General features: G+C 37.6%; 1 protein-coding gene across 14 annotated transcripts in view; it reads left to right on the top strand.

The window, feature by feature from the left end:
- The window catches only part of MYO3A (myosin IIIA), a 285,430-nt gene that overhangs the window by 252,054 nt on the left and 20,442 nt on the right, over nt 1-12,934 (top strand). The window contains exon 32 of one of the 14 annotated variants that reach the window (XM_063781512.1): nt 6,864-6,996. The exons of the other annotated variants lie outside the window; for them this stretch is intronic. Within the exon in view, the coding sequence (XP_063637582.1) occupies nt 6,864-6,907 (44 nt within the window). The 3' untranslated portion in view covers nt 6,908-6,996. Of the gene's footprint in view, nt 1-6,863; nt 6,997-12,934 lie in introns of those variants that run through there. 14 annotated transcript variants of the gene reach the window in all.

The following is a 12,934-nucleotide window of genomic DNA, read 5'->3' on the forward strand; positions in this document are numbered from 1 at the left end:
ATTTCAGTGTTGGTCTCTGTTGAGAAGTTTGGTAATGTTTTTGTGACCAGAAATATACCATAAGAAGTTAACTCTTGTTTATATCAGTCTATTGTAAAATTGGTCATTTCGCTTAAAGTTGCAGTTTCTAAGAACCCACTGACATTGTCAAGTGAGAACTTACTGTATGATGATGTGGCTGTTCAAAGAATTACCTCCAACAAAGGTTCCAAGAACTCATAGTGTTTTATGCAAACACATTCAAACATTCATGGAACAGATAAATCTCATTCTATGTGATTTGTTTGAGAAAAAAAAAGAAAGAAAAATATACGAAGTTACCTATTTTATGATGTTCATCTGTCCTAGAACAAAAGTCTAACAATAACATTTTTTAAAAACTATTGTTCAATCTCAATTATTAATTAATTAATTTTTGAGACAGAGTCTCACTCTGTCACCCAGGCTGGAGTGCAGTGGCACGACCTCGGCTCACTGCCACCTCTGCCTGCTGGGTTCAAGTGATTCTCATGCCTCAGCCTCCCGAGTAGCTGGGACTACAAACGTGCGGCACCACGCCTGGCTACTTTTTTGTATTTTTAGTAGAGATGGGGTTTCACCATGTTGGCCAGGCTGGTCTTGAACTCCTGACCTCAGGTGATCCACCTGCCTCAGCCTCCCAAAGTGCTGGGATTACAAGTGTGAGCCATCGCGCCTGGCCTCAGTTATTAATTTAGAGATAAAATTCCTGAGTATAGTATTTAATACTAGCCAATGGAATGCAATAGTACATTAAAAGACTGTCCACATAATACATATTAATATAACATATCAAAAGATCAAAAAAACTATCTTGATAAATGCTGAAACAGTTTTCAGTAAAATCCAACACTCTGTACTGATGAAATGTAAAACTCTTTCTAAACCAAAAGCAGAAGGATATTCTTTAACAATATGAAGAATACGTTTCTTAATTCAATCATCTACCTCATAATTAACTATAAAACACTGGAAGCAGTTGCATTAAAAAGGAGGATGAAGATAAAGATACTAGTAACACCGCATTTTTATGTTATTGGGAAATTTCCAGTTAATGCAATAAGACAGCAAAGAGAAGCTTTTTCAAAAAGCCTAACTATCAAAAGGGAACAGATGGGATTGTAGGACTATTAGCAGACAACATTAAAAATGCAATGATTGATGCTAGGAATAGAATTCAGTAAGGATGTATAGTTATATAGATAGATATTCTTTCCTATAAAAATTTCTAATAGAAAAAGAGCCCATTGGAAATAATAGCAAAAAAAAAAATCAATACCTTGAAATAAAGCTAGCAACCAAACCTGAAAGAGACAAAAAAGAAGAGATGCATAATGGAATGATACATTGTGTTTCTGAATTGAAAGATAAAATACGGTAAACATGACCATTCTAAAATTACTTTCTAGGTTTAAAAAAATTGCATTCAAAATCTCTATGAGATTTTCTTTGGAATTTAAGAAAATATCCCTAAGGATCATTTGTAAATTTCAGAGAAAAAAAGAATAACTATAAATGAGGACTTACTCATTAGATAGTAAAATGAATAATTCTATAATAATTAAAATCATATGTCCCCTTTACAAAAATCAATCACAGATTAATGAAACAGAATAGCCCTAAAATTGACCTGAGTATTTATAAAAAACCTGTCATTTACAAAAAGATACATACGAACACAAAAGAAATGGATGGATTATGCTTAAAATGTCTCTGATTTGGGATGAGGAAATAAAATATTCTTATCTTCTGCTGAATGCCCAGGTATTTTCCAGATGCATTGATCATTTAAATGTAAGAAATAAACAAACCAAATGAAGCCAGATGCTATGAACTGAGCATTTCACAATCTCTGCTTAGAAAGGACAAACCATAAGAAGTAATAAAAGGAATTACAAAGAAAAACTGTGATAGATTTGGATTACATGAATGTTAAAACCTTCTAGAGATTCCAAAGCATGATTAAAAGTTAAAGAGCTGAAGACAAAATATTTGGAACAAATGTAAAAAGAGTTAAACTGTTTAGCATAGAAAGAGCTCTTTATAAATCATTCGTAAAAATAGCACTCTCAATGGAAAAATGGCACAAGCCATTAATTTATTTACAAAAGAAGAAATACAGATGGAAAATAAGCATATATATGACCACTCTAGGAGTAAAAAAAATAAAAAGTCAAACCCACTACTATTCTTTACTCATCAAAATTGCAAGTATGAAAAAATATTTTAACAGTAATGACAAAGTGCTAATGTAATTATTCCCAAACATATGGTAAGTGTCAACATTTTGAAAAGTGACTTGGCAATATGTCCAAAAAAAAAAAAAACCCCACTGAATTAGTTTATATCATTGACCCAGTAAACTCACTTATGAGAGCATAGCCTAAGGAAACAATCAGAGCTGAAAAAAAAATTGTGTATATGGTAAGAAAAAAAATTGAACAATAGGAGAATGATTAATAAGTAATGACACATTCACATATGGAATATTAACAGTCCTTTAAATTCATTTTTCAAAGAATAGCCTTAGCAAACTGCTAGCTAATCTAACCACTGAATAAAATATTGCAGAATTGGAATTGTAATACTGTAAGTAATTCAGCTTAATCTTCACATACGTGAGGTGGTTCATTAACAACAAGAGCACCTAAGTCTAGGGTTCTAGAAGAGTTGAGTGACTAGTTAGTGAGAACCAGATGGTCATCTCCAGTACAGCGGATACTCTCCATCCCTCGCTAACTTCACTTCTATATAAAATTAAGAATCTGAATAATATTATTGCAACCTGGTAGAGGACTTCCACAGCCACATGTGGTAAGACTAGAGTGTCATCTCCAGATCTGTCACCTTTGCTGCCATGCTGTCTCAAGCCACTAAAAGTTTCTTTGATACTCCTCCAGCCAGCTTGTGATCAGATGTGCTCTAATAAAGAATAATCACTTTTTAAAAATACTGGTATATTTCAGCTCATCTTGATAGGAACCAAAAACCCTTTTATCTATGTGTTATAAAGTATAAGCGGAGGGAAGGAAAAAAACAAATGTTGTGTGTTTAAAGTCGGAGAATGTTCTTCAATTCTGTATTTTTAACAGGCCAATCTAAGAAAATGACTATCAACAGTCAATAAATAATTTTTTTAAGTTTGGCTCTCTGGGAAAAATTATTCTAAGTTTTCACCTCAGGCTATGTATATAAATTTTTTAAATAAATGAATACCCACTTCATTTTGAAAAATAGCCAAGATGTAATTAGATGCCACCTCTGAGTTTTCCTTATTCTCCAAGCAAATAAACATGTATTTTGGTTGTTTGGCTGTATCCATAGTTGGTGGGCAGTCATACACAGAAGACGTGCTCACAGTGTTCCGCATAACAGCTCATTCTCCCCAACAAAGACCTCACTCTCAGGGCACCCTTGGTATCACCATGTGCATTCGCATGTGCTTCTGTTGTGGCACCCTGTTTTGATGACTGCTCACATATAAGCAAGATGACCAGGCAGGTGTGTGTGTAATCTAACTCCTTGGACTAGAACAAAACGAACTGGCTTTTGAGGACTGTAACCCATGCGAGATGACAGCCCAAGGAAAATGACAGAAGTGGAGTGCCAAGATGTAGCGATAATGTGCAAGAGACAAGCGACAGTCCAGAGGGTGTATCTGTGGGTCTCACCCCCCACACAGGCTGCTTTATCCTCCTGCTTCTCCTGCCACAACTAGGAGAGACATGTGGGGCAGGAACCTTACCTGAACCTACCAGTATTGTTAAAAAACTAAATGTTTCGGCTGGGCGTGGTGGCTCACGCCTGTAATCCCAGCACTTTGGGAGGCCAAGGCCGGCGGATCACGAGGTCAGGAGATCGAGACCATCCTGGCTAACAAGGTGAAACCCGTCTCTACTAAAAATACAAAAAATTAGCCGGGCGTGGTGGCGGGCGCCTATAGTCCCAGCTACTCAGGAGGCTGAGGCAGGAGAATGGTGTGAACCCGGGAGGCGGAGCTTGCAGTGAGCCAAGATTGCGCCACTGCACTCCAGCCTGGGCAACAGAGCGAGACCTCGTCTCAAAAAAAATAATAATAATAAATAAAAAATAAATAAAACTAAAAGTTTCGTTTTCAAGGATCTGGGTATTAATTCAAAGTACCCAAATCAGAGAGCGGCCAAAAGCTACAAGCCCATGACCTATAGGATGGGTAGAGGTGGAAGCTAGCCCTGGGGCATCGGCATTCAGTTGGCAGGAAGAGAAAGGCCACAGGAGTGGTTGTGCGGTTCAGAATGGGGCTGGGGGTGGCAGTTGCCTCTTGAGAAGGTCAGAGAAGACTGTGAGTCAGATCCCCTAAATAGTAACACATCCTCTAAGTTCTAGGGACACTCAGAGCAGGACAAGCACGTACCCTTAGCTTTTCACCTCAAACTCAAGAGAACAGAGATATCCCAGAGTAGACGCAAGAGGTCAAATCCAGGGCAAGCATGAGAATTAAGGGTACGAAGGCTCAGGCCTGTAATCCCAGCTACTCGGAAGGCTGAGGTGAGAGGGTTAGAGCCCCGGAATTCGAGACCAGCCTGGGCAACATAACAAGACCCCATCTCTTAATAAAAAGAGAGAGAGAATTGAACATGTCCGTCGGTGCTAAAGGAAGGAGGCCATGCAAGGCAAAGAGGACTCCTTTGGAACTGTCCTGTCCATAAGCTCAGAACTGTGTGCAGCTCTCTTTAAGTCTAGAACAAGTGCCAAAACAGCCAGCCTGGCCAAGGGCAGATGAGGTGACTGGTGGAAATGGCAGCTTCCAGAAGGCAGGTTGCAACCATGACTAGAGTGAGTCTGCCTTTAACATGCAGCAATGAAAATTCCTCTCCTAAGATTTCCCATAGATCACTCTATTGCTTGAAGGTCATAGACTCTTAGGAGGAAATGGAAATTTACAAAAACTGAAAAATTGATTTATTAAGGAAAAAATTACAGTAACAAGTGCATTTCTGTTCTGCTAATATTTGATTTAGACATGTGATACTTCTGCAAATTATACTCTGCATGTATACTTAAGTAAAACAGTGTAATTATCATTAAAATGAGACTAATACTGAAATTTAATTTTCTAAATCAATTTTCCCTGGCAATGAGTTTTAAATCTATCTTCTTTCTTCTGAATGCAAAAAAGCGGGGATGTTAGGTGATTCATTATCCAAAAAAAGTGCATTTCTGACAAACCAAAACACTTAATGACATTATTACCACAACTGCAACATAAATAAATATCTTACCTTCTGGCTACTGAATACAGCAATAACCTTTACAAGCTAATATTTACCACGCACAACCCACAAAATAGCCACAAACCTTATTATGCTAGTGCCCACATTGATATGCTGCTGATAATTTGTGATTATAAATGTTTATGTCACTTTTGTAATTAAGGGGTTAGGATGAGGTTAGTAGAGAGTGTTTATATTTTCCCAAAGGAGCAAAAATTCACAGATCCATTAGAGGCCAAATAAATGTATGCCTCTCTGAAATATTTGTATGCTGATAAGCTCATGGGAAGTTTGCTCTTTAAAAAAATATTCTGAAGGAATTTAAGCAGAGCAATCATAGTCTGTTGAATGCAATATATTCATCATAATTTTCATTCACTGGCTGGCCACCTTGCATTGCAATATCTTAAGTGAGACACCCCTTAAGACTAGTCAGTCCTCTGGCTTTAGATTATCCTGGTGAAGAAACAATGTCAAGAAGCTAACACTAAAGCAGATTAGATTTTCAGAAATTCTGAAAATTCAATGCATTTTGATTTTTAGATCTCCATGATACACTAACATGCATATTTATGATTTTACATCAATGCTACCATACCATACATTCCAGGATTCTTTTTTTTTTTTTTTTTTTTTTTTTTTGAGATGGAGTTTTGCTCTGGTACCCAGATGGGAGTGCAGTGGCACAATCTCAGGTCACTGCAACCTCTGCCCCCCAGGTTCAAGTGATCCTTCTGCCTCAGCCTCCCTAGTAGCTGGGATTACAGGCATGTGCCACCATGCCTGGCTAAATTTTGTATTTTTAGTAGAGATGGAGTTTCACCATGTTGGCCAGACTGGTCTCGAACTCCTGGCCTCAGGTAATACACCCGCCTCGGCCTCCCAAAGTGCTGGGATTACAGGTGTGAGCCACCACACACAGCCCATTCCAGGATTATTATTTAATGTAGTGTTTTGTTTTCTTTTTCTCTTTTTTTCTGTTTGCTCCCCTCTGTTCCTTTTCTCAACCCACATTACTCACCCCCAACCAAGGGAACTAGTATTATAGAAAATGTAATTTTTCATATTTTTTGCAGATGTGCATACATGTAGGTGTATATATATAACAGAGATTTTCATCGTTTTATATAAATAGTATATATGTATATAATCATATATATATATATGATCATAATATAAACACTTAAGCAACTTGCTTTTCTCAATACCTTTGCAGGAATCCCTGCATATCAACTAGTATAGCTGTAATTTATTCTTTTCAATGGCTGCATAATCCTCTATTTGTGAATCACAATAATTACATAACCTTTTCCCTATTGTTAGATATTCTCTTTGTTTCCATTTTTTGCTACCATGAAAAATGTTGCAGTAAATATCATTGAAAATGTACTTGTGTACTGGAATTTTAATATTATGGGACAAATCCCCAGTGATGAAGTTACTGAGTTACAAGATGTTTTTGGTTTTAATAGATTGGTTTCCTAAAAGGCTCTAGCAATTAACATTTCCTTCAGCGATTTGGGAGCATACACTTGTCCTGACATCCTGTCCATCAGTGATATCCTTCTTCTTTTTTTTTTTTTTTTTTTTCAGATGGAGTCTTGCTGTGTCACCCAGGCTGGAGTGCATTGGCGTGATCTCAGCTCACTGCAAGCTCTTCCTCCCGGGTTCACACCATTCTACTGCCTCAGCCTCCCGAGTAGCTGAGACTACAGGCACCTGCCACCACACCCGGCTAATTTTTTGTATTTTTAGTAGAGATGGTGTTTCACCGTGTTAGCCAGGATGGTCTCAATCTCCTGACCTCGTGATCTGCCCACCTCGGCCTCCCAAAGTGCTGGGATTACAGGTGTGAGCCACTGCGCCCAGCCAATATTCTTCTTTTTAATCTTTGCTAATGTGTAGCAAAGTAAATGGCATCTTGTTTTAATTTATATTCCCTTATCTGCTAGTAAATTCAGGTGCCTTCCCATGCTTATTTGCTTTTTGGATTTGTGCATCTTGAATTTTCTACTGGAATCTTTTGCTCACTTTTCGTTGGTCTATATTTTTGGTAGTCATTTGTTAGCACTCTTTGCATATTAAAAATATGAACCCTTTATTTATATCTGTGTTGTAAATATAGCCTTCCAAGTCTATCATGTGTCTTTTGACTTTGTTGCCAAATAAAGGTTTTTGCCTATATTTAATAGGCAAATATGTCTTATCTTTTTTATGACTTCTGAATCTTGATAAAAATATTCACACCCCTAGATTGTTCATGAATTATCCCAGATTTTCTTCCAAGAGCTTTATTATTTATTTTATTTACATTTATCTTTAAAGCATGAGAAATTTATTTTTATATGTGATGACAATAGTGATCCAGTTCACAGAAGTATATGAATATCTACTATTCACTTAGCACTACATCTCTAAGCTGAAATGAAATCACAATCTTTGCATCTCCAAACACTACCACATGTAGATCACCAATGAAATGACACAAAGACATCAAAACCTAAGTCATGATCCCCACCATCTAGAGACTTCCAGTTCCACTATTAAAAAAAAAAAAATTCACAGTGAAAAATAGTAAGCGGCAAGACTATGGGATTAGGTTCTATGTTAGTTTTCCAGGGCTGCCATAACAAAGTACCATAGACTGAGTGATTTAAACAGCAGAAACTTACTTTCTAACAGTTCTGGAAGCTAGAAGTTCAAGATCAAGGTGTCAGCAAGGTTGTTTTCCTCTGAGGCCTTTTTCCTTGCCTTTAGATGGTCATCTTCTCATGGTCTTCTATTTGTGTGTGTGTGTGTCTTTTTTTTATTATTATTATACTCTAAATTTTAGGGTACATGTGCACAACGTGCAGGTTTGTTACATATATATACATGTGCCATGTTGGTGTGCTGCACCCATTAACTTGTCATTTAACATTAGGTATATCTCCTAATGCTATCCCTCCCCCCTCCCCCCACCCCACAACAGGCACCGATGTATGATATTCCCCTTCCTGTGTCCATGTGCTTTCATTGTTCAATTCCCACCTATGAGTGAGAACATGCAGTGTTTGGTTTTTTGTCCTTGCAATAGTTCACTGAGAATGATGGTTTCCACCTTCATCCATGTCCCTACAAAGGACATGAACTCATCATTTTTTATGGCTGCATAGTATTCCATGGTGTATATGTGCCACATTTTCTTAGTCCAGTCTATCATTGTTGGACATTTGGGTTGGTTCCAAGTCTTTGCTATTGTGAATAGTGCCACAATAAACATACGTGTGCATGTGTCTTTATAGCAGTATGATTTATAATCCTTTGGGTATATACCCAGTAATGGGATGGCTGGGTCAAATGGTATTTCTAGTTCTAGATCCCTGAGGATTTGCCACACTGACTTCCACAATGGTTGAACTAGTTTACAGTCCCACCAACAGTGTAAAAGTGTTCCTATTTCTCCACATCCTCTCCAGCACCTGTTGTTTCCTGACTTTTTAATGATCGCCATTCTAACTGGCGTGAGGTGGTATCTCATTGTGGCTTTGATTTGCATTTCTCTGATGGCCAGTGATGATGAGCATTTTTTCATGTTTTTTTTGGCTGCATAAATGTCTTCTTTTGAGAAGTGTCTGTTCATATCCTTCGCCCACTTTTTGATGAGGTTGTTTGTTTTTTTCTTGTAAATTTGTTTGAGTTCACTGTAGATTCTAGATATTAGCCCTTTGTCAGATGAGTAGATTGCAAAAATTTTCTCCCATTCTGTAGGTTGCCTATTCACTCTGATGGTAGTTTCTTTGGCTGTGCAGAAGCTCTTTAGTTTAATTAGATCCCATTTGTCAATTTTGGCTTTTGTTGCCATTGCTTTTGGTGTTTTAGTCATGAATTCCTTCCCCATGCAAGGAGTGGTATTGCCTAGGTTTTCTTCTAGGGTTTTTATGGTTTTAGGTCTAACATTTAAATCTTTAATCCATCTTGAATTAATTTTAGTATAAGTTGTAAGGAAGGGATCCAGTTTCAGCTTTCTACATATGGCTAGCCAGTTTTCCCAGCACCATTTATTAAATAGGGAATCCTTTCCCCCATTTCTTGTTTTTGTCAGGTTTGTCAAAGATCAGATAGTTGTAGATAAGTGGCATTATTTCTGAGGGCTCTATTCTGTTCCATTGGTCTATATCTCTGTTTTGGTATCAGTACCATGCTGTTTTGGTTACTGCAGCCTTGTAGTATAGTTTGAAGCCAGGTAGCGTGATGCCTCCAGCTTTGTTCTTTTGGCTTAGGATTGACTTGGCGATGCGGGCTCTTTTTTGGTTCCATATGAACTTTAAAGTAGTTTTTTCCAATTCTGTGAAGAAAGTCATTGGTAGCTTGATGGGGATGGCATTGAATCTATAAACAAACCACTGCTCAATGAAATAAAAGAGGATACAAACAAATGGAAGAACATTTCATGCTCATGGGTAGGAAGAATCAATATTGTGAAAATGGCCATACTGCCCAAGGTAATTTATAGATTCAATGTGTGTGTCTGTCTTAATCTGTTCTTTTAAGGACAGCAGTCACATTAGATTAGGACCCACTTTAATGACATCATTTTAGCTTAATTACCTCGCTAAAGACCCTATCTCCAAATACAGTCACATTCTGAGCTACTGGAGGTTAAGATTTCAACATGTGAATTTTGAGGTGACACAATTCAGCCTGTAACAGGTTTAAAATGGCTTGCGCAACTAGCAAGTACCATTTATGCTCAATGAAAGAGAGATCACTGGGGAGTCAGTGAAAGCTTCATGAAAGAGATAGGATTGAAGGTGGACATTGAACAAGCTTAAGATTTCAGTGAGGCTATGAAAAGCTTTTCTATGAGAAGGTGAGAAAAAGCAAAGTTACACCTATAAACATCGTCTATCAGGGCTTCAGTGAGATAACTGGACTGACAAGAGGAGAAAGTCCATTTGGGGGGAAATGGGAGATAAAACTGAAATTGCTAAGATTGTAAATAACCTGGAGTCAGAAGTTTAACTTGATGAAGAAAGAAAAAAGAAGCATCATCATAAATTTTTGAAACTTGAAATTTCACAATTAAAGTGATATTTAAGAAAGGAAAAACTGGGCCAGGCGTGGTGGCTCACACCTGTAGTCCCAGCACTTTGGGAGGCTGAGGCGAGCAGATCACCTGAGGTCAAGAGTTCGAGACCAGGCTGGCTAACATGCTGAAACCCCATCTCTACTAAAAATATAAAAATTATCTGGGCGCAGTGGCAAGCACCTGTAATCACAGCTCCTTGGGAGAATGAGGCAGGAGAATAGCTTGAACCAGGGAGGCAGAGGTTGCAGTGAGCCAAGATTGCACCATTGCACTCCAGCCTGGGAGACAGAGCAAGACTCCATCTCAAAAAAAAAAAAAAAAAAAAAGAAAAGAAAAAGAAAGGAAAATCTGGTTTTCATTTGTGAGATAAAGCATAGAAACCATATTAAGACTCTACCACAGTTATTAAATGAGTCGTTTCATCCAGAGTGATTGCAATGGCAAATGAGACTAGGTGGTGGATGAATATTAGATATTTCAAAGGATGTGTCAAAACAATGGACAGAAGTTAATGATTGCTTGTCTGTAGGAAATGAAGAAGAGGCACACGGCAAAGGTGTTATCATTGTTTTCAACCTGGGAAGCAGAAATAATGCTGCCATTGAGGTTGTAGTGTACAGAATATTAGATGGAGAAGAATGATGACTGTGGGTTCATTTGAGTCTGAGAGAGAAGTATTCAGTAAGGAGTAAGAAATTAGGGCAGGAGCTCCTATGGGATGGGAGGGTCAAACCTGAGGTGTGCATTAGAAACACCAGAAATTGCCAGGACCTGAGGAGAGGATGATTCAATCCAGGAGGCAAGGGGAAGATCACTTAGTCATCTTAAGCACTTACTACGTGTCAAGTATTTCTATAAGTACTGGGAATACAAAGAAAAATAAGATAAGGCATCTACCTTCAGAAACTTTATCCTGAGTCATGAAGACAAGGGGTGTTTAATAATGCTTAATGAAGAAGGGTCAGAGACAACAGGGACAGATATAGGACCTTTGGATTTGTTGGTGAAATGCACCCTTCACCTTCTATTTGACATTAATTTTAATGTCAAAAACTGCAATTCCCTTTGCACCAACCTAATAGAAAGCATTTTCAATAGACAAATCAGATTGAATGGGGGAATATTTGATGAATAAATGAACACAAGATCAATAATGCCTTTATTCCCAGAACCTTTTTTTGTTTTTCACTCTCTTGGCAATTATTCAGCTTCTTGGCCGTCTTCATTTTAATTAATTTGTATTATGATAGTAATGTTCTGATATTTTAATTCGGATTTTAAATAATATTGAAGCCAAGTTAAAATTTAGTCACATACCACATTCATGTTTCTAAAAATATTAAGAATATCTAATAACTTATACCATATTTTTATGTTTCTTGCCATTCAGATTCAAATGAGTAATATAAATGGATATGACAAATGCATTTTGAAATGATAAAAGTTTGCAAGAGCCAATAGAAGCTATTTAATAATCAGCACTGGGAGAGAGGATAATGAGAAGGAAAAAAAATAAAAGACCACTATTTATGATGGTGGCAAGAATTCAGGCCTTACCATCTTTCCTCGTGCCTGTGACAGTCTAAGATGGATCCAGAAATGGCTCAGATATTTGGACCCCCTCCACCTCTTCCATCTATTCCTTGAAAAAGGGAGAGAGGGAATGGGAGATGAACCTCCAGGGATGGGTTGGACAAGTGCTTTCACTTTTGTTTATTACTAATCTGTACTAACATGGTCTCATTGACAAAGATCTCTTTGTTTTATTCAAAAAAGACAGTAATGTATGATTGTTGAGGTTTCTCTGAGGAGCATTGTTCCATGCACTACACCTCTGTGAAGTACTCCCAATTAGCTGATCTCCTTTGTCACCCAGACATTTCCCATACCTTTTGGAATGAATGAGCTGGATAATGTCAGAATATGAATACTTCTGTGATCAGTGTCTTTACCTAGTGGGCTGGTCAGGGAACTAGAAGATTAGACGTCTATGAGTCTTTCACCCTCGGTTGAAGCTGATTTACACTTGCCAGTCACAGTTGTTTACATATAATAAATATAAATATTCATTTATTTGATTAGTCTAGTTTGGGACAGCTCTGTTTCTCTGTGTATTTCAACATCTGGGGATTAGGAATCATCACTCCCCCTTTACTGTATGCAAGAATGAGCTATTACTGCTTTTAAAGTCCTACCTAGAAATATGTGCTCAGGTGTATTGAATGAAGCTTTCCAATAAGTACCCAACTCACACTTTTATCCTGATCTATCTGTCGAGCAGACATTCTTGCGCAAACAGAGTCGGTGGATGGGGTGGTCAAGAATCATGAAAAAAATAGAAATATGTAATGAGGTCTATTAGCTCTGTAAATATAAAGCCACTTGTAATGAACATGAACATCCAAGTGTACAGATCACCAGAGGCTCTGACGGTGTTGCTCCCGGTTTGAGATCTTGGCTATATTAACAGAAAGAGTAGGAAAAGACAAAAAAATTTATTCTTTCTTGGTCACTCTTTTAATGTCATATCTAAAACAGCTGTTGGTTTGAGGTTCTAAATTTTGGAGAAAGAATAGATTAGGCTTTTGAGAAA

The sequence above is a fragment of the Pan troglodytes genome, chromosome 8 (assembly GCF_028858775.2).
Source record: "Pan troglodytes isolate AG18354 chromosome 8, NHGRI_mPanTro3-v2.0_pri, whole genome shotgun sequence".
NCBI lineage: Eukaryota > Metazoa > Chordata > Mammalia > Primates > Hominidae > Pan > Pan troglodytes.